Below are 20,815 nucleotides of genomic sequence, written 5' to 3' on the forward strand. Positions count from 1 at the left end.
TTTCAGAGGTACGGCTCCTCCCCAGTGTGGGCTCTTGTCATGTGAACCAACATGGCACCTCTAAGTCTGAACTCTTGTCCACATGTTTTGCAAGAATACAGCTTCTCACCTGTGTGTGTTCTTGTGTGAACCAACATGTCACCTCTTCGTCTGAAATCTTTTCCACATGTTTTGCAAGAATACGACTTCTCACCTGTGTGTGTTCTCATGTGGTCTATCAAGCAACTACTACGTCCAAAATCTTTTCCACATGTTTTGCAAGAATACGGCTTCTCACCTGTGTGTATTCTCATGTGGGAATTCAAGTGACTACTTTGTCTGAAATAGTTTCCACATGTTTTGCAAGAATACGGCTTCTCACCTGTGTGTGTTCTTGTGTGAACCAACATGTCACCTTTAAGTCTGAACTCTTGTCCACATGTTTTGCAAGAATACGGCTTCTCACCTGTGTGTGTTCTCGTGTGAACCAACAGGTCACCTCTTCGTCTGAAATCTTTTCCACATGTTTTGCAAGAATACGGCTTCTCACCTGTGTGTGTTCTCATGTGGTCTATCAAGCAACTACTACGTCCAAAATCTTTTCCACATGTTTTGCAAGAATACGGCTTCTCACCTGTGTGTGTTCTCGTGTGAACCAACATGTCACCTCTTCGTCTGAAATCTTTTCCACATGTTTTGCAAGAATACGGCTTCTCACCTGTGTGTGTTCTCATGTGGTCGCTCAAGAAACTACTACGTCCAAAATCTTTTCCACATGTTTTGCAAGAATACGGCTTCTCACCTGTGTGTGTTCTCGTGTGAACCAACATGTCACCTCTTCGTCTGAAATCTTTTCCACATGTTTCGCAAGAATACGGCTTGTCACTTGTGTGGATTTTTTGATGAGTCTTCAATGAGGATATGTTACTGAATCTTTTCTCACAGAAGCTGCAAGAATGCGACTTCTCATCTGAGTGGGTTCTCAGGTGTTTGTCGAAATGCGACCTGAACTTGAAAGCTTCTCCACACGTGTCACATTGTAAAAGTGCTTTACCTGTTTGAGGATCACTGTAAGTCTTTGAACAGTTGTTAATATCGTTACAGTGACTTCTGCTTTTCTTTGATTCTGAGTCTTCATGCTCGCTTCCTTTCTGATCTTGGCTCTCAGCTACATGACAGTTGTTGGAGAGGAGCTGGGGGTCTCTTGTTGGTTCTGGTTCAGTGTGGTTACTTTCCTCATTAGGAGTCAACATGAAGGTCTCAGTCTCCTGCTTCAGCTCAAGCTGCTCTCCCTCCTGACTGGTGCAGAGTTCCTCCTGTTCCTTTTTGATCTGTGGAGGATCTGGGTCCTCTTGGTCCAGACTGGAGTTCCTCTCCTGAATACAGAGCTGCTGGTTGGAGAGAACCTCCTCCTCCTTACAGACATGTTGCTGTGGGAGCTCTGGAGGGACAGAGAGCAACATAAATAGGATACGACTGTGATGTTGAAGGAAAAATGCAAACAGTGCATTCACATGAAACCAGGCATACAGCACACCAGATATCATGACAGTGGACGAGGACGGTAAAATTAGGTGAACCCGGAAGAGAATACCGGCATCAGTATTGGAATAAATAGAACCGAATGTTACGTAGCTCCCTCACACTGGAGATAGTTGCTTAAGTTTGCAATCGATTATTAAGATTGTAAAGGACCTCTGAGAATGTGTAGCGTATTTAAATAGATTGTTCCTTTTTTATGTATTTTATTTTGGACGTTTTGTCACTGCAGTTCGTGCATTTCCTGTTGCGCTTTTATTTTGAAGGTATAACCCGGAAGTAAGAAGCCGTGAGAAAGCAGTTAGAAAAGTCTCTAAGGGTACGGGAAAAGTGATTTAACAAGGAAGATGGATACGGTTTTATTATTTTAGCACCTGGCCGATATAGGCACAAGTTCTTACGGTGTGTTCAAGGTGTGATTCATTGAAGACTTATGGACCATCAGTTCAAGACTACAGACCATTATTCACCCGGGATGCTACAAGATAAATCACAGTTTTAGCTATATAACGCTTCAGTCTGTGAATAATCAAATAAAACAGTAGTCACTAAATAGTTGTATCAAATATATCTTATTCCATCATGGGAAAAATATCTGGTTTGCTGTCTACCATCTGCCTGAATCCACGTGAACGCAGCATTGATTAATACCAGTACACCTTTAAACAATTTGGATTAAATGGAATTCCTCTGTTTAGTGGTATTACAATGATGAATTTGCACAAACCTATTCTGTGTAACTTGATTACAGGTTTCCAAACGATATCCAACAGTCTGCTCTGACGGTCGATCTCTTCCTCGTACTCGAAGATAGTTTTTTCAAAAACTCTGAATATTTCTTCAGCAGCAGCAGATAGTCGCTCGTTGACAAACTCTCTCAAATACTCAACTGACGACATTGTTGTTTACTCTCAACTGGAATAATTACCTCCGCGACGACTACGGTATCGTTTTCTAGCCAACTCCACACGTGAGAGCAGCGAACGCTGCAAGCGGCTGTGTTGTTTACTTCCGCTGGATGTCACACTGTTAAGACCCGACTGTGTAAGCGAGTTACTTTTTTTCGTTCCGCTTTTTTTATATTGCGCTCCTTCGTCTCTCGGGTTTGAATCGTTTGAATAGTGGATATCAAGCTGATAGCAGGTGCATACCGCCGCTTACTGCACGGGGGTTTGAAACACCATATTTATTATATCCTACCCACCAGCCCTGTGTTGTATGAAAAGGAAAACGTGATAAACACGTGAAAGCCTGTAATTCTCACCATCCACCATAAGAGAAAAGTCAAAGCTATGTGCCTTTAGCTACAACAGCTGGTAGGGACAGTAACTGGTTGTTAATTGACTGAGAGTGTTATTTAAATATTATATATATATATATATATATATAGTGTTATTGTTCTTGCAGATAGTTATGGTGGAGACATTTCATTTTTACTAACTTCACACACTGACACATCATTTAACAAGAGATCATATTTATTGCACAATACATTTTGGTTTATAAAAGTCTGAATCAGCAAAGAACTACAGCAGGGTTCCCACGGTACCTGGAAACCATGGAATTAATTTTTTCATTTTCCAGGTTTGGAAAAGTCATGGAAACTGAGCAAAAGTGAACACTTACATGGAAATTGAAACAGTTGTCCTGGAAAATGTTATTGAATTGTTGTTATCTGTTGTTAATATTTTGTGTTAAAAATCTGATGCTGTCAAAATAAATGTAGTGAAGTAAGAAAGTTCAATATTTAGTAGAAGCACAAAGTAATGGAAAATTAAAAATTTAAGATAAAGTACAAGTACCTCAAAATTGTACTTAAGTAGAGTACTTGAGTTTTTTTTATGTCACCATGTTCAGTGTTCTGGCCACCATTGAAACCTATTTCCACTGGTAAGTGAAGTATGATTTCCAGTTAGTAATTAGATTATTAGAAAACGTAATATATTAATAACTAATTTAAAGGGCAGCATCCCTTAATCAACTGGCAATTTATGAAATGTATGTCACTCTAATATATTGGTATAGATTTCACAAGAAGAATAAACTTAGCACTTAAGAAAACAAAAATAAACTACAGTAATACAACATTTCTGTATTTCTCTGGTATCTTTTGCATCATGAAACCAATCACATTAAACGTTTAACTATGTTGACCCGATCACCATGTCCACCACCACATTGTGAGTTTTCATTCAACACTTACAGAATTAAAACTTGTGTCTATTAGCTTTGTCTGTTACCAGTGAAAGATGAGAATTATGTTAATGTGAAACTATAAAGCAGGGATTCACCATGGAATTGAAAGCAAATTGCTCGTAATTGGTGCAAGAAAGACCAGCAGACATGCTTTGTTTTACATTGCACATAAGTTTAAATACATATGGTTGACTTCAGCAAACCCTGTCTCCTACAGCCACCAAACAAAGACTCAGACAGTACATATGCTAACTGTATGTAGACGTACACCAAGAAAGAGCACTATAATATGGCTTGAAAGTAACATAGAAGCTAGAAGCTGAGTTTCCCAAACATTTTCACCACTGGGAGATTCCACAGATTTACTATTTATCCGTAGTGCCAAGTCTTGCAGCCTGCTGGATTTGCAGCAATGCATCAGATGGGATCATATATTAAGTGAGCATGAAGTTGCTTTAAAAAAAAGGAAATATCAGTTCCATTATTTGCCATGTTGGACTCCATAAAACATCTAATAAATGTCCGTATTTTTATTTATTTATCTGCTCTTTCAGTTTATTGCAGTTGTTTACTGTTTAGAATACTTGTCAGGCGCTCTGAGACAATATACTGTAATATATAATACATCTCCACAGCAAACACAGCTGGTCGCACACAGAGACTATGTACACAGTATAATACCTCAAGACTCACTTTATATGAGGTTCTGTGACAACTTTTCAAAAGAGGGAATGAAGGTAGAGAGATCGTCATCTGTTGTTTCAGCTTCACAATCTGTTTAGTGCTTCAATTTTAGGTTGTAGGATTCAGTCCTTGTACATTTCAAATCTATGCCATTTTTTTTAGTGTCTCTGTTTACTTTGAAGGCATACTTTGTTCAAGAATATATAATATGAGGCCATTTCCACAGCAGACCTTTTCACTTGACACAATATAAAAAAAATATGAAGTTGTTTATTTTTCCACATCTCTGTGAATTACCTTGAGCTACTGGATAATACTTTCTGGTCAGAAACATTGCTGTTGAGTTTTTCAAATGTATTTTTGGTGCTTTGAGCATCACAAACCAATTGTTATACAGCATATTATATTGGTGAAAAGGCAGACATCTCTAAGGCCGATATCTCCAAAACCAGGCCATACACACCAAAACAATCTGATAGCACTGCAGTAGAAAAAGGGGGAAAACATATGTATTTTTTGATTTTGGGGTGAACTGTCCCTTTAAGTCCATGAGACCCAATGTTAAGCCACCTCATTGGCTGATGGCTGTTGCTATGACATCGCCGTAGCTTCTGCAGACGCTTCAGAGTGAAGCACTGTGGGATACACTCAAGAGTTGTGTGGAACTGAAAATGTCGATTTCAAATCGACGATTTGAAGTTCAAATTATTAAACCGCCATCAAGATGAAGGTTGGTAACAGCAAATTACTTTACAATGCCAGCATTACTTCAGGTTTGAAGGTCTCAGTGTTGAGTTATATCACATGGACGGGCTTCAGTCAGCTAACTTAGCTAGCTAGCGTTAATGTTAAGCTAACTACAGTACTGCTAACGGGAGCGTTAATGAGCAAACTCCTGAAAACAAGCTCATGTCATGTTGTCGTATTGCATTGGGCATAGTTAGCTATTTAGCTAAAGCAGCTATGTTGTTAGCTAAAGCGTTATTAAAGTCAACTAGCGGTTTTCGTTTCTAAGTGTAACTTAGCACGCAGTTTTCCCAAATGACAGATAAGCTATTCAGTAACACCATACAGTGTATTCAGCGGTGGTGTATAAAGTACCCAAAAGCCATACTTGAGTAAAAGTAAAGATACCTTACTGGAAAATGACTCCAGTAAAAGTAAAAGTCACCGATTAGAATACTACTTGAGTAAAAGTCTTAAAGTATCTGATATGTATTGTACTTAAGTATCAAAAGTAATTTTCTGATATTAAATGTACTTAAGTATTGAAAGTAAAAGTACAAGAAAATGATGTTAATAAAAAAGCAAAGGGTCAGAATTTTGAGAATTATGAAGTTTATTCTTTTAAGTGCTGTGGCACCATGACCAAGGGACATGGAGCTGTGTTGAACATAATTGGGTTGGCTGTGATCCATTCAGGATCAACAATGTTCAACATAATATATTGTACATAAGTATACTTTTGCATCTACTATGAACTTATCATCATACTTCTCCGAAAAGCAATATGACACTTTGAAGGAGTTGTAACTGCGTTTATAAGTATGCTCATTCCGACTAGAGGATGTAGAGGGCCAATGCATAATATTATGTTCAGCAAAACATATCCACTTGATGCATCAGGTCAGTGTTTTGAGAAAGGACACCTGCCTTGTAAACTCCTGTGGGCCTGATTTGAACACAATAAGCAAAGGTTTTGCTCAAGCTGAATCTGCAATTGGGCGACTGCTACCATCATAACTCCATCTGATCAGAGGAACAACGTGACTTAAATATCAAAACATGATCAATACTAAAGCAGCACCGAAAGTAACAACCCAGTCATTACTTGAAACTGAAAAATGTCCTGTTCACCTTCAAAATACAATTCGAGAATGTAAAGAAGTTACATTGTATTAGAATGCAACTTCTTTACATTCGATTAGAATGTAAAGAAGCTACAGTGTATAGAATGATTCTATTGAAGTTATTCCTTTTTAAAATGTTTTAGACTAGTCACTAATCACTTTAAAAGAGTGATTATAGCTGATTTAACTTACAGACATGAGATTGATCTTCTCTTTGTACAAAGATATAAATTCATCCCGGTTTTATTTATATCTTACTAAAAGTTACTCTTTTCGTGTGTTTTTCCTGAAAAAGTCCAGCAACATGAGTCTGTTTTGGCTTGTTACATGCATACTGTATTTTCAAAATAAACTTCCATCTTCACAGGAAACAACTAAGGTTTAGGCGATGAAACTACTTAGTTAGGTTTAGGAAAATATCGTGGTTTGCGTTAAAATATCTACGGATATTTACGGATATACGGATATACAGACTACCCGTCCTGTGTGGAATGCTACTCATGTAGTCGCTCGCTAGCTATAGCATGTAGCATCCTGGGCATCACTGGGAATCAAAACACCGCGGCTTTGAGAGCACTTGTTTGCAATTGCGCATAAACGTGATTAACCAATGATTTAACTTGCAAGCTAGGACCACTGATTCACCAAACCTGCTTGCTTGCAGTCTGTGTTCCACCACATTCCCCGACGCTGCTCTCATGATTCATTTTGTTTCTGAAGATAGATTTGATTTTGTAGCGAGTAACGAAGGTTTCAGGGGAAATGTATCGGAGTAGAAGTATCAGTTTTCTTTGCAAAATGTAGTGATGTAAAAGTAAAAGTCAACAGAAATATAAATAGTGAAGTAAAGTACAGATATCCAAAAAAACGACTTAAGTACAGCACTGGTATTCAGGCAACAGGAAAGTATGCTGTTCGGCTAGTAATGATCAGAATAACGTTTAACACAATACAGTGTATCGAAGTAGTGGCTTACATCATTCACACAACTGTCCGTGTAACATTTTAAGCAGCTTAACGTATATTTGAGCATTTTTAGTGAAATCCATAACTAATTTCAACTTTATAAATGAATTACAAGTAAGATATGGTTTGAGGCCAAGTGAAGAAGCATGTTTGTCACTGTTTTCTATTTATTCCATTGAAAATAGATCGAAATACATTTGACTGGACACCTGTAGGATCAAATATAGTCCTGCCAGAGCACATGCTTTATACATACAGCTAACTGTTTGATATTTCTGTGGTTAGACTTTAAACAGAAACTGTGCAAACTTGAGTTTTCTTTGAGCACTGAGGCTTATTACTGGATATCAAACAGATTGAGAAAAAAGTTTGGGCACAAAAGCTTTGCCAGACCAACTGCATGTTAAAGGACCACTACAGCGATTTGGTATTATCACAAAGTTGGGTAACAAGAGAGGCCGTGATACCCTGTGACTTTGAATCAATACTATTATTTAAACTCCTCAAACTCTGGATCCTGAACTTCTCATAACTCAATTCGATATCATCTTCCTCCACATCGTTCAAACTCCATGCACCCAGTTTGAAATGCAGGCTTTCTGTTCAACATGAACAGTCTCCAAGCCCAACCCAAAATTACTAAAGTGATGTCACTTGAGTTATTCTCATAGACTTGACAAATCTGCTGGAAAGCCACAGGAAATGATAAACAACTGCTGTCCCCTGCTGAGTAGCACTCCTCACAACGATCAAATTCATTTCGACATGAAGTCATCGCTTGCTTAGGATGAGTGGAAACTGTTTGAAACATATGAATGCTACTTCTTTTTTTCCAAATAAAACTGACTTAAAAGTTCATCATTGTGTCCACAGAGTGTTTTCATCCTCACTGACAAAGCCTGGGCGGGTTCTAGCCTACTGTATAAGTGGCAGAAGACGCTTGGTAATTACATCGCTGTTGCAGGGTGAGTAAAAAAATGTAATAATCTAGTTCTCTTTATACAAGATTTACATCAGCGCAGTACCAAACGTGCGTGATATTTCTAATCATACAGACAGGACAACTCAGTGAAAATATTTGATCGACATGGACACAAGTGGTCTGAACTCAACCTTCCGGGGTAAGTGTGAGAACGCCATTTTTGTCTGTTCAAAAGTATTTCACAGAAAGTTCCCTTTTCACTTTGCCCTCTTAACTCCCACTCCCCTTAGGCGCTGTGTTGGGATGGACTGGGATAAAGATGGGGACATCTTGGCAGTGATAGCTGCAAAATCCAGCTCCATCTACCTCTGGGATGCCAGCGTCAATAAAACATCCCAGATAGAAAGCGGCATGAGGTATGACGAGCAAGCGTCACATTTCGAGAGAGGGGGACGATAACCTCGCCTTAAATCTCTGGAAATCTGATGCCATAATTCATAATTCCAGACCATAATGAGAGATGAAAATATTTGTAATCACTCCTAATACCCTGAGTTTGTTTCAACAGAGATCAGATGTCCTTCATCTTGTGGTCAAAGACGGGTCCGTTGTTAGCAGTTGGGACAGTCAAAGGGAATCTGTTGATATACAATCAGCAGACCTCACGCAAGATCCCTGTGCTGGGTAATATACACACAGCACCACTGCACAGACTGTTGTTCGTGGTTTTGTGAGTTTGTAGTCACTTCTGCTATATTGCTTGTCTGAACCTCTCTCACACCACGCAGGTAAACACACCAAGAAGATCACTTGTGGGTGCTGGAGTGTTCAGAATCTACTGGCTCTGGGAAGTGATGACAACACGCTGAGCATCAGCAATCATGAGGGGGACACCATCAGACAGGTAGCCGCACCTACGCGTTAGTGCATCAACACACATGCAGCACCGCTTTAACATCAGATTAGGACCATTTCACTGTTGGTGTCATCTGGCCGGATTTAAATAAGTACAGCACCCGCATATGCTCAGGTGTCTAAGTTACTCATATTATGAGCAACCAATAGTGAATACTAAAAGTAATCACGCAGTGATCGTACTGTATGTGATAGAGAATGAAAAGGTAAACAAATTTAAGATGACATATTTTTGAAGAATGACAGAACAGCATTGTATCACTTAGTGGAGGAAGAGGAATAATGGAGATGTTGTCCATCGCTCTGTTCTTTTTCCAGACAACACTTCGCGGTGAGCCTGCTGAGATTAACTTTTCAGTGATGAAGACCGATGAAAGGTCCGGGCAAGGAGAGAACACTGTAAGTTTATATGTTGTTTTTAGTGTCTTGAGTTGTGAAGTGTCACATGTTTACTTTTATCGTACCGGGCCAAAATATTCACCATCGTCTAAGTACTTTCATTGTGAAGAACTGTCCAAATTTTACGCAGATTTAAAGTTGATATGAAGATGTTTGAACTTCATGGCATGTGTTTACCGTCCTGCATTTATTAACCCTTCAGGTGAGTTTGTCTGTGGACAAGAAGATCCTGATGCTTTTCAATATCAACGACCCTGAAAACCGGATAGAGTTGACCTTCCAGCGGCACTACGGGCACATCGTCTCCTATCGCTGGTACTGCACATGATCACACAATGACCAGACACTAGTACCCAATCATGGCAGTGAGGTGTTTGTCCTAAGGTTAGTTCTCTTCCTCTGCGTGTCTCTTCAAGGTACGGGGATGGGTATATACTGATCGGCTTCTCCCATGGGTACTTTGTGGTTATCTCCACTCACATCAGGGAGATTGGGCAGGAGCTCTATCAGGCTCACAACCATAGAGATACTCTCAACAGTGTGGCCATCTCACCAGCAATAAACAAGGCAGCCTCCTGCGGGGACAACAGGTACACACAGGCTTTGAAAAGAAACGGCACACCCAATCCTTTTATTTGTTTTGTTTTAAAGTAAAAAGAGTAACGCCCTGTGTTTCTTGTTGCAGCATAAAGATCCACGAGTTGTCCGAGCTCAAAGATATCAGCAATGTAGTTCAGCTGGATGACGAGACTAAAGGTGAGACAGTTCCTCGGTTTCAGCCTCCTATCAAACGCAGCAGCCACTTCTCCTTCATCCGCCTCTCCCTCTCCTCCTCCAGGTCTGGACCAGCTGGACTGGACGGACGACGGCCAGCTGTTGGCCGTCTCCACACAGAAAGGGACGCTCCATGTCTTCTTGACCAAGCTGCCCATCCTGGGTGGCAGCTTTGGTACCCGGCTGGCCTACCTCACCTCTCTGCTGGAGGTCACTGTGTCCAACCAGGTGGAGGGGGTGAGGCTAAATACACGCCCCCACACTGAAGTACTCGCACTAGATTTCCTTAGAGAGGGATTGAATGAATACAGCAACACAACAAGAAATAATTTGTAAAGAGCATACCTCCACCAAGGCTGCACAGTTCACTAAATGTATTTTAGTTTCAGGGTTAGAGAAGGTTTGATGCAGCAATTGGGGTTTTTTTTGCAAGAAAATTATTCATGGCCATAAAATCAGTGTGGCAGAAATGGGAAGCTGTGTATCTTGGAATCTAGTGAATAAAAAAATATGTATTTCTACTGAGAGTTCACGGGACAGAAGCACAAATGTTCAGTGTTTCAGGGGCACAGCAGCAGAAAGGTCAGTCAGTGCCGTGAATATAAAAAATATATAACAAACAAATATATAATATAGACATATATGTGCCGAACATTATGTAATCATTTAAGAATATAATTTGTGATATAATATAAACTAGAATGTATATTTTATATTCAACCATCAATGCACACTTACAGAGCTAGTACATGTGGAAGCAACCACTTCCTCTCAACGTCAACAACACAATTCAATAAGAAAAACGGCCAATCTCTGTTTTTGGAGTTCACAGGAAGTGTATTCTGTCTCTATGACTTTTACCAATGTATTAATAGGTGTACAACTGAAATGTATGTTGGCTATGTATTGTTTTAAGACGAGTGCAGATGTGTGCAGCACTATTGCCCAAGCAAGTATATCTTCTCTATGTATGTGTAGGTCTACACCTCCCTCAGGATTAATTACTCTCCATCCTCACCCTCTGCCTCCTCTCCATCAAGTAAACACAAGCGTGCGTGTCTGTATTTCCTGCAGCGGAGACGAGTCCAAGGATCGGTACGAGATGTCACTCACACTGTCGGCCACACGTACACATCCGTGTACTGATCCTTAGCAGTTTTATTCCAGACTGCGGTAGAAATCTCTGCTGTGCTTGAGCTTCAGAATGCAAAAATGGGAAAATGTTGCGTCACCACCTCACTATTTGATCAATAACAGAGCTAAGCAACTGAAAAGCTATTTGATTCAGAAAGCAGCGACGGTACCACCAGGCTACAGAGAAATGTAGTGACGTTAGTAACGCCGCTGGTTGCTGCGCCGCTCCTGCAAAACGCAGCAAAAAAACATCTCTGTGCCAAAAGTAAGAGATGTAAGATCATTACCAACGTTCCAGGAGTGTTCATGCTTCATGCTGAAATATTCATTCTATATTCACTTTGTGTTTGGACACAAAATAAGTGATACTGTCTGAAAGACTGAGCCAACAGTGTTCCACAGCTGGGGGTAAACCACCCTCACTTCCTCTTTGATGCACCGTGTCTTTCAGGAGAGTCCCGTGGCCATACAAGTGGAAGTAGAGCCTACTTTCATTGCGATGGGACCGTTCCACGTGGCTGTGGGAATGAACAACAGAGCCTGGTTCTACGCCCTGGTGGACCGGGAACCTGGTGTGTGTGTGTGTGTGTGTGTGTGTGTGTGTGTGATGTGTTAACCATGACTCATGTTGTCCGTTAACATTTGTTTAATCATGTAAAGCATCGCTCTGTGTCACTCAGGTTTTCATCAGCTGAAAGACATTGAGTATTTGGGGACGATAGCCAGCATGTGCCTTAACTCGGACTACGCAGCAGCGCTGTTTGAGGGAAAAGTGCAGCTGCACATGGTGAGTTGGTGTTTCTCTTTTTTATTGACCAGTTGATGGATTATTGAGCAGGCTTCATTGCTCACTGTTGTTTTTAAGCGTCAACATACTGACAGGTCTGTGTGTGTGTGTGTGTGTGTGTAGATCGAAGGCAAAGACCAGGATGAGAAGAAGCAGATGAAGTTGTTTCCAGACGATGAGAGGAAAGGTCGGATCCTTTGCCACGCACTCACCGCTGATTTCCTCTACTTCGGCACTGATGTAAGGCTCAGCACGTCCTCGCCTCAGTCAGTCCACGACATTTTTTTTTTTTTTTTTAGCAGGACAAAGCAGGAGGACACTGTTGAGCTTAATCAAGCCGCTCCTCAAGTGACGAATGGAAGTTCTCTTTTCGTCATCTTCCCCTCCCTTTATCCCTGCCTCTCTCTTTCTAACGGACGTTGTCGTCTTTCTGTTTCTCAGTCGGGTAATGTGGTGTGCATCCTGGTGGAGGACTGGGAAACTGTGAGCAGCTACAGCCACTCGGTCGCAGTGAGGAAAGTGTTCCCAGACCTTAATGGCACGCGGCTAGTTTTCATCGACGACAAGAACGGCGGCTTCCTGCTCTCCCCTACGAATGTCAGTACATGTGGTTACTTGACACATCTGTGCACGTGCACACACACACAGATACACACACACACACAATGTACTCCGAGGTTCTTTGCACTCTGTTGAAACTAGGTTATCACATATCCAGTGATGAAATATCATGGTAAGACAAAATCCATTCATATTTAATGGAGGTAAGATGAAGTAATACTGATAATAAAGTATAAAAAAAAGTGTGTGTGTGTGTGTCCTATCCAGGCAACAGACTCCTGCTTTGAGCTCCCCAACTTCTCCCCCACCATCACAGGGGTGCTGTGGGACAACTGGCATGCTGACCGAGGAGTGTTTGTGGCTTATGATGATGACAAGGTCTACACCTACGCCCTGCACAAAACCACCATATATGGTAGGGCGATGCCACTCCATCGCACGCTCACATCTCACAATGCATACCTTTGAATAAGTAAATCAACAAAATAATATCATCTAGCGCTACATAGTGCCAAATATATCTGGGTTATAGCCCCCTTAAAGTACTCCTGATACTGTTGTGCTGTGATGTAAATGTTGGCAAGAGATAGCAGGGCCATTATTTCAAGCTTTACTTTCTTCCACTTCTCTTTCATTCACGCTGCCTAGGCCCCCGGGTGGTGTTGGTGGGGAGCACCGCACTCCTCTTTTCCCAGAAGCCTTTGCTTTTGCACAACGGGGAGCTGACATGTCAGACGGCGAGCGGCAACACCAGTGAAGTGGCTCTGAGCACACACTCCTTCCTCAAGAACGCTACCGGCACACCGACGGGGCCACAGCCGGAGCTCGGCAAGCAGCTCGCCCAGGCGCTGATGCTCAAGAGGTCAGCCATGTTGGATATACTGAAGATGTGTGCTTCTGATGGACGAAGGGATGTATCTATGTTACCTTTTGTATGTTTGTCAACTAGTGGAATAGACGTCCGCACACATGGATACTTCCAGCACCTTATTTAAATATGCATAAACTGGTTTCTTCTGGACATATTTAGCAAGATGCAGTGAAACAGGACTGTCAATGCTTTGTTAAAACACTTTACAGGAGTAGTCAGTGAGATGGCTTTCCCTTCATACAAAAGCTCGTTTTTAAGAGGTGAATAATGTGTACTACTGTGTGTGTGTGTGTGTGTGTGTCTGTCTGTATTCCTGTCCAGGTTCCATGACGCATGTGGTCTGTGTAAGTCTGCAGGTAGTAACACAGACTGGGTAGAGGTGGGCAAAGCCTGTCTGGTCCACATGGAGGTCGAACTGGCCATCCAGGTCTACCGCATGAGTAGCAATGTGGGCATGGTCCTGTCACTGCAGGGCATCCAGGTACAAGTCACACACAATCCATGGCTCATGACTCACACCCTCTTGATAACAATCGTTTCAGTGAGACTATTCTCTTACACCCCTGCCCCCCCTCTCTCTGTCTCTCTCGCTGTCTCTCTGTCTCTTCCTGTCCAGGGTATAGAGGACATGAATTTACGGGCAGGACATTTGGCCATGTTTCTCGGTGACTACAACCTGGCCCAGGACCTGTATCTGTCCTCAGGCTGCCCAATCGCTGCCCTGGAGGTAAAGCACACAAATACAGGTTCAACAGTTTGTTTATGAATATAAACAACATCCAAATATTTGTTTTTGATGAAAATGAAGATATTTTTCAATACAATTTGTGGATTTCTACATTTACTTAAAACTAAAAATATCTGTGTCTGCATTAAAAATATATATGTAATATGTAATATAATGCTAATTTTTTTTGTGTTTTTATGGAGAGTCATTTATATATAAATCACAAAATACATTTGTGGATCCTTTCTTTTTGCATTCAATAATACTGAGACTGACTCCATATAAAAAAAGGTCATAGTATATATAGGATGTAATAAAAAAATCATAAATGCATAAAGAGTACAGTACGCATACTATGCAATAACTACGCTTTTGACCGTGATAATCTTGAAGGTGAAAGCTGATATTGTGACAAAACGTCTGTATTAGATGTTGTCATTAATGAATGAATTAATCAGCAGTGCTTGCTGTGTGTGTGTGTGCGTGTGCGTGTGTGTGTGTGTGTGTGTGTGTGTGTGTGTGTGTTTTAGATGAGGAGAGACCTGTTGCAATGGGACAGCGCTCTTATGTTAGCAAAGAGGTTAGCAGAAGACCAAATTCCCTTTATATCTAAAGAATACGCTGTGCATCTGGAGTTTATGTAAGTACCTTTCTACACACACACACACACACACACACACGCTGTCAGACACCATTCAGTAGAGCTGATTCATCTACACTGTGTCTTAAACCTCTCTCACTCTCTCTTTGTAGTGGCGACTATGTGAATGCTCTAGCACACTATGAAAAAGGCATGACCCACAATAATACAGTAAGTGCAATGTATCTGATCTCAACTGTCCACAGTGATAACGGAATAAGAAGTCTGAAGCTGTGAGCATGACAGCTTGTTTCTATGGATTCTTGAGATTTTCTCTATTCCTACCACATGTGACCTCACCAGCTGTCAAACTGTGAACTTACAACACTTGTGATTTATCAGTTCTTTTGAAGCATAAAAAACCTATTATTGTGATTTATAACCAATGGCGTGTTCAGTCCACGTTTTAGCTCGGATATAAATCTCCTGCTGTCTGCTCCACTCTGTTTGTATTTTCAAGGAACAGTGAGCATTCAGGCAGGTGCTGTATGTCAGGCTGAGATCCTTTCAGATTCTCTTTTTCATGATTTGTGCTTGCACTCCAGTAGTGCTGCTCACAATTATATTATTCTGATTGTACTTAGTTTTGAAGTCTCCTCTTTGCACTGGCCTCACCTTCCTCCATTTGCCCCTCGCTGTGCAGTTCCAGGAGCACGACGAGGCGTGTAAAGCCGGCGTAGCCAGGATGTCCATCAGGATGGGTAACATCAGGAGAGGAGCCGCTCAGGCAATTCAGCACCCAAGCAGAGTCCTCAAGAAGGAGTGTGGAGCCATCCTGGAGAGCATGAAGGTAGAGAGGCCTTCGCTCTATACTCTAACGCTCTAAACTGTGTGTTTTGGTAAAGCCTCCTGTCATAGGCGCGCGGTGGATGACAGTCATCTGATGCGTTTGTGTTTTTAACAGTGTGTGTTTCTCCTGCAGTATTGCATGTATCTGAGCATCAGGTAGTGTTTTTAAGTGTCTTTTTGTTCACGCCGTCTTATGTGTTTTTTTCTTCCCTCTCTTACAGCAATTTCCTGAAGCCGCTCAGCTCTATGAAAAAGGACAGTATTATGACAAGGCCGCATCCGTCTACATTCGCTACAAGAACTGGTGAGACAAACGCCAACACAGACAGACCTGTACGTCATCTCTCCTCCTGGAAACCGTTCCACTTTATGTCACTCCGTACTTAGGGCGAAGGTGGGAGAGCTGCTCCCACATGTCTCCTCTCCTAAGATCCACCTGCAGTACGCCAAAGCCAAGGAGGCGGACGGCAAGTAAGTTCTCAGCGCGTGAATGTCCGTGACTTTGGAGAAAATGATGCCATTAAATAAGAAGCCAATGTAATGTGTGCTGCGTGCCCCAGGTATAAAGACGCTGCACAGGCCTATGAGAGTGCGAAGGACTGGGACAACGTGATACGCGTGCTGCTGGACCACCTGAACAGCCCAGAGGAGGCCGTACGCATCGTCAGGGAGACACAGAGCATCGACGGCGCGAAGATGGTGGCCAGGTAGGACAAACAACCACAGCCAAATAGTATCGCACTTACCTAATTTGGCTTTTCTACTGACATATCCCAAATGTTACTCATACTAATGGTTGAAAATACAGATCACACTATCACAAGCTGAAGTCTTCAAATTGCTTGTTTTTGTCCAAAAACACAGCAGCCTCAAACATATTCCATTTACAATGATATAAAGAGGCAAGATGCAAATAGCACGTGAAGACCTGGAGCAGATGTTGGCGTCCTTGATTGATAGATGACTTAAACCATTAACATTGCTGTTGCCAAATCATTGTCTGACTCAGCTATTTGTTTCATCTCCAATCCTTTCCCTCTGCTCCTTTTCCCCCATGTGTGTAATTGGCCTGATGTGTTTGTGCCTGCCTCAGGTTCTTCCTGGGGTTGAACGACTACGGCTCAGCCATCCACTTCCTGGTGCTGTCTCAGTGCAACGACGAAGCTTTCCAACTGGCACAGCAGCACGGGCAAATGGAGGTCTATGCGGACATCATTGGTCAGTCTGAATGGGTCCAACTTTATGACCCGTTGCAGTATTTGCTAATGAAACGGTGTGTGTGACTGTGTGTGTGTTCATCAGGTCCTGAGGCGACGCAGGAGGACTACCAGAGCATTGCTCTCTACTTTGAGGGAGAAAAGAAGCACCTGCAGGCTGGAAAGTTCTTCCAGAAGTGTGGGCAGTACAGCAGAGTGAGAATGCTCCTTTATGTCTTACTTATATAACTTAATTCATCGGTACAATCACCGGTTGACCTGGACATTGACTCACTCTGGCCCATCCACCAGGTTCCAACCAATTAGTCAGTGTCTTCTGTCTTTGTTGCTCAGGCCCTGAACCACTTCCTGAAGTGTCCCAACACTGACGACAACATGGCTGTTGAGATGGCTATAGAGACGGTGAGAGCAGAGCGACACACTCGAATATCCCAGTGCATGTTCAGGATGATGTGAGCACTAAGTCGAGTGTTTTGGCTGCGTGTGTATTCCAGGTGGGTCAGGCAAGGGACAGTTCTCTGACCAATCAGCTGATAGATTACCTGATGGGAGAGAGCGACGGTATGCCCAAGGTAATCAGAATGGAAGCTGCAGCCCTACTTCACCCTGTGACTGTCTGTGATTCTGACCCTGAGTGACACTGTTCATCACACTTGTGATGGATAACTTAATCGTTACTTCCTCTTCCCAGGATGCCAAGTACCTGTTCCGTCTGTATATGGCTCTGCAGCTGTACAGGGAGGCTGCTCGCACCGCCATCATCATCGCCAGAGAGGAGCAGTGTGCCGGTACAAACGTATTCCAATGTGCCAATGGCGTAGTACCGTAATCATACACGCATGTTTAATCGTATGTTGTGTTTCCTGCTTCTGTTTTTCCTACAGGGAACTACCGCAACGCTCATGACGTGCTGTTCAGCATGTACACGGAGCTGCAGGCCCAGAAGATTAAAATCCCTGCTGAGATGGCCACCAATCTAATGATCCTCCACTCCTACCTGCTGGTCAAGGTCAGCACTCTCCTGCGATGTGCTCGCTCCCCTTGTTTACTGTCATCATGGTGAATCGCTTTGTTCACAGACTGACTAGGATTTTTGAATAAAGTGTTTTTTTGGGAAGTCATTTTTGTCTGATAAATTTTTTGCTAAAACTTGAATTTTACTTGATGAAGTTTCTCAATGTTAACATGACGTGAGTGTGTCTGACTTTGTAAATGATATGTTGTAGGTCCATGTAAAGAGGGGAGACCACCTTAAAGGGGCGCGCATGCTCATTCGTGTCAGCAACAACATCAGCAAGTTTCCAGCTCGTGAGTCCACAGAGAATCTGCTGTTCAGTCCATGAATCGATCAGTTCAGTTCTATTCAGCAGTGTCATCGTGTGTTTGTGTAGATGTTGTTCCTATTCTGACGTCGGCGGTCATCGAATGTCACCGCGCCGGACTGAAGAATTCCGCCTTCAGCTTCGCCGCCATGCTGATGAGACCAGAGTACCGAAACGAGATCGACCCAAAGTACAGAAAGAAGATCGAGGCTATGGTTCGGTGAGGGTCCACAATGTTCACACCTCCCGTTTTCATTTCCTGCTGCTCACTCCCGACCTCCCTCTTTCTCTCTTCACACATATGCATGGTTGGCTGAGCTACGTCGACAGGACTGACGTCATAAGTGAATTGTTATTATTGGTACGTCATAGTCCTTTTAGTATCTTTACCTCTAACGCGAAAAGAAGATTTTACAGGTCATGTGGAACTGAAGTTCACAAGCACGAGTTTTCCCAGAAACCTTTGCCGTACGCTGTTAGCAACAGTTGCCTCCAGTGCCCATGCCTGGAACCGGCCTCGTTCACAGCATAAGGGATGCTCTACAGTTCTATAGCTCGTTTTGCCTGTTGGGAAAGTGTCTGTTCAGTGTACTACTGGAGTACCAGTGTCCATCAGTCAGTGTGCAGTTACATATGTTGATATGAAAGGAACAAGAATTTGAACTTTGTTCTTTACTGACATATAGATTCTGGTTGCCTTTTAAGTTGATAAATGTACTAATTGTTAAGAAAGGAGAGAATTAGCATTGGTGCCTTTGCTAGGGATAAATATCATGGCCAGAATGCACCAAATTGCTGATTTAAAAGAAATTTCCGGGGGGCATGTCCCTGGATCCTCCTGTCACTTCGTGCCTTTGGACGCTCGTCACCAAACAATCTGGACACAAGTGAAAAAAGTCCTTTTTTCCCCATGTGTGTGTGTTTCACCTCATCCGTCTAACTCTTGCCTCCTTCATCCTCTCTCTCTCTACATATGTGGCCCCGTCACAGACGTCCAGACACGTCGGAGCTGGAGGAAGAAACTACTCCGTGTCCCTTCTGTGGCTTTCAGCTGCCACAGAACGAACTGCTGTGCATGTCCTGCAAGAACAACCTGCCCTACTGCATTTCCACGGTACAAACACTTCATCACTTCACACACTCGCTGGACAAAATACTTTCCCCTGTACTTGTGTTTTCATCGTTTGACCGCTGTACCTTTGCTCGTTCTCTCAGGGCCGTCACATGCTGAAAGAAGACTGGTGTGTGTGTCCTCACTGTGAATTCCCAGCGCTCTACTCTCAGTTCATTCTGTAAGTGAACTTTTTCCATCTGTTCTTTTAAGTCGTCCATATACAGATATATGGAAGGTTGAGGTACTTCTCTTAATTCAGAAAGCTTATTATACAGAGTTCATTCGTCAGTAGCAGTTTGCTGGTTTACAGGACTGGCATCATTTTTATTTCTCAATTCAAACAAGGAAGATAAGAAAGAAGGAAGGGTCATTACGTCATTGTGACACCATCGTTATAAAGGTCCAGATTTATAGACAAAATCACAAAATGTTATCGAGAGAGCTGGCTTACTGATGACAGTCTGATGTTAATTATTGATAACAGAGATGCTCCATTACAATCAAATAAATGTAAAATACTTCCGGCTTAGACCCAGTGTGAGTTCACTTACATCCCATACCTCTTTTTAGGATTCCTTGACTTCAAAGTGATAGTTTGATATTTGGGAAATACGCTTATTGGCTTTCTTGCCTAGAGTTAGATGAGAAGATTGAAAAAAAGGGTCAATGAGTGGTATCGATCTTCTCATCCAACTCTCTGCCAGGAGGCGATCAAGTGTATTTAAGCACTGGTGAGGCACTTCTCTCATTCATTGTGACATTAACAAACGTACACTGCACCGTTGGTGTGTCCAGGTTGCTGGAAACAGAGACGGTGTGTCCGATGTGCTCCGACACTGTGAGTGTCAAACAGATGAAGAAGATTCCTGATTGTTCCAAATACCTGCAGACTGATGAACTGGATCAATGAAGAAAAAACAACAAATCACATGTATATAGATGTCATGTCTTTTTCTATTTGTTTAAATGTCAAATATATATTTTGGATGGCTGATATCCAGCTTTTGGTTTTGAATGATGGGATTAGTGAAGTAACTGAATTTCAAAGATGCTTGATATGCCGATATTCAACAGACAATAAATCAGAACAGAAAACACTTCAGGTGAATGCTTGTTTTTTTGGAGTTTTTCTATAACATTTGAGGAGATCCTGTGCTTTGTTTTAATGACACACCGTACTTTGACTAAATATACACTGACTTTTATAGCATACTATAATGGGATGTTTTTAATGTCATAAATACTGTGAACATTTTTAATGACATAAAAAGAAATTGTATAGTAAGTCATAAAAAAGGCAAAGTGTAGTTTATATTCAAAAGACAGAAAAGTCATAATATACCATAATAAACAATGTATGTTGTGTCATAAGTCATTGAATAGTATGCCATAAGAAGTCATAGTATAGTATGTCAAAAATAAGCCATAG

General features: G+C 41.9%; 3 protein-coding genes across 3 annotated transcripts in view; 1 reads left to right on the top strand and 2 right to left on the bottom strand.

The window, feature by feature from the left end:
• The window catches only part of LOC306784586 (uncharacterized protein), a gene marked incomplete at both ends in the record, with an annotated part of 7,763 nt that extends 5,346 nt beyond the window's left edge, over positions 1-2,417 (bottom strand). Inside the window, 4 exons of the mRNA XM_079278617.1 lie at positions 278-493; positions 1,082-1,214; positions 1,332-1,420; positions 2,246-2,417. Coding sequence (XP_079134743.1) covers positions 278-493; positions 1,082-1,214; positions 1,332-1,420; positions 2,246-2,417 — 610 coding nt within the window. The remainder of the gene's footprint in view (positions 1-277; positions 494-1,081; positions 1,215-1,331; positions 1,421-2,245) is intronic.
• Positions 1-20,815, bottom strand: part of rpl9 (ribosomal protein L9) — a 337,328-nt gene that overhangs the window by 298,585 nt on the left and 17,928 nt on the right. The gene's annotated exons all lie outside the window — the stretch shown is intronic.
• wdr19 (WD repeat domain 19) lies at positions 5,041-20,452 on the top strand. Its single transcript, XM_079278945.1, has 36 exons — positions 5,041-5,128; positions 8,088-8,179; positions 8,270-8,335; positions 8,427-8,552; positions 8,705-8,820; positions 8,925-9,040; positions 9,370-9,450; positions 9,653-9,765; positions 9,867-10,040; positions 10,136-10,206; positions 10,289-10,461; positions 11,810-11,930; positions 12,039-12,145; positions 12,269-12,385; positions 12,587-12,742; positions 12,974-13,121; positions 13,355-13,568; positions 13,899-14,058; positions 14,194-14,304; positions 14,835-14,944; positions 15,058-15,115; positions 15,588-15,734; positions 15,955-16,037; positions 16,121-16,204; positions 16,294-16,440; positions 16,827-16,951; positions 17,036-17,145; positions 17,284-17,352; positions 17,445-17,522; positions 17,642-17,738; positions 17,835-17,959; positions 18,177-18,258; positions 18,342-18,492; positions 19,263-19,386; positions 19,488-19,564; positions 20,182-20,452. The coding sequence occupies exons 1-36, from the start codon at positions 5,123-5,125 to the stop codon at positions 20,294-20,296; spliced, it is 4,050 nt and encodes a 1,349-aa protein (XP_079135071.1). The 5' UTR covers positions 5,041-5,122; the 3' UTR covers positions 20,297-20,452.

This window comes from Melanostigma gelatinosum (genome assembly GCF_949748355.1).
Source record: "Melanostigma gelatinosum genome assembly, chromosome: 11".
NCBI lineage: Eukaryota > Metazoa > Chordata > Actinopteri > Perciformes > Zoarcidae > Melanostigma > Melanostigma gelatinosum.

Coding starts and splice junctions, on each gene's coding strand:
- wdr19 (XM_079278945.1), top strand. Junction 9,766..9,866: donor CACATCGTCTCCTATCGCTG/GTACTGCACATG, acceptor TGTCTCTTCAAG/GTACGGGGATGGGTATATAC. Junction 13,569..13,898: donor CAGGCGCTGATGCTCAAGAG/GTCAGCCATGTT, acceptor ATTCCTGTCCAG/GTTCCATGACGCATGTGGTC.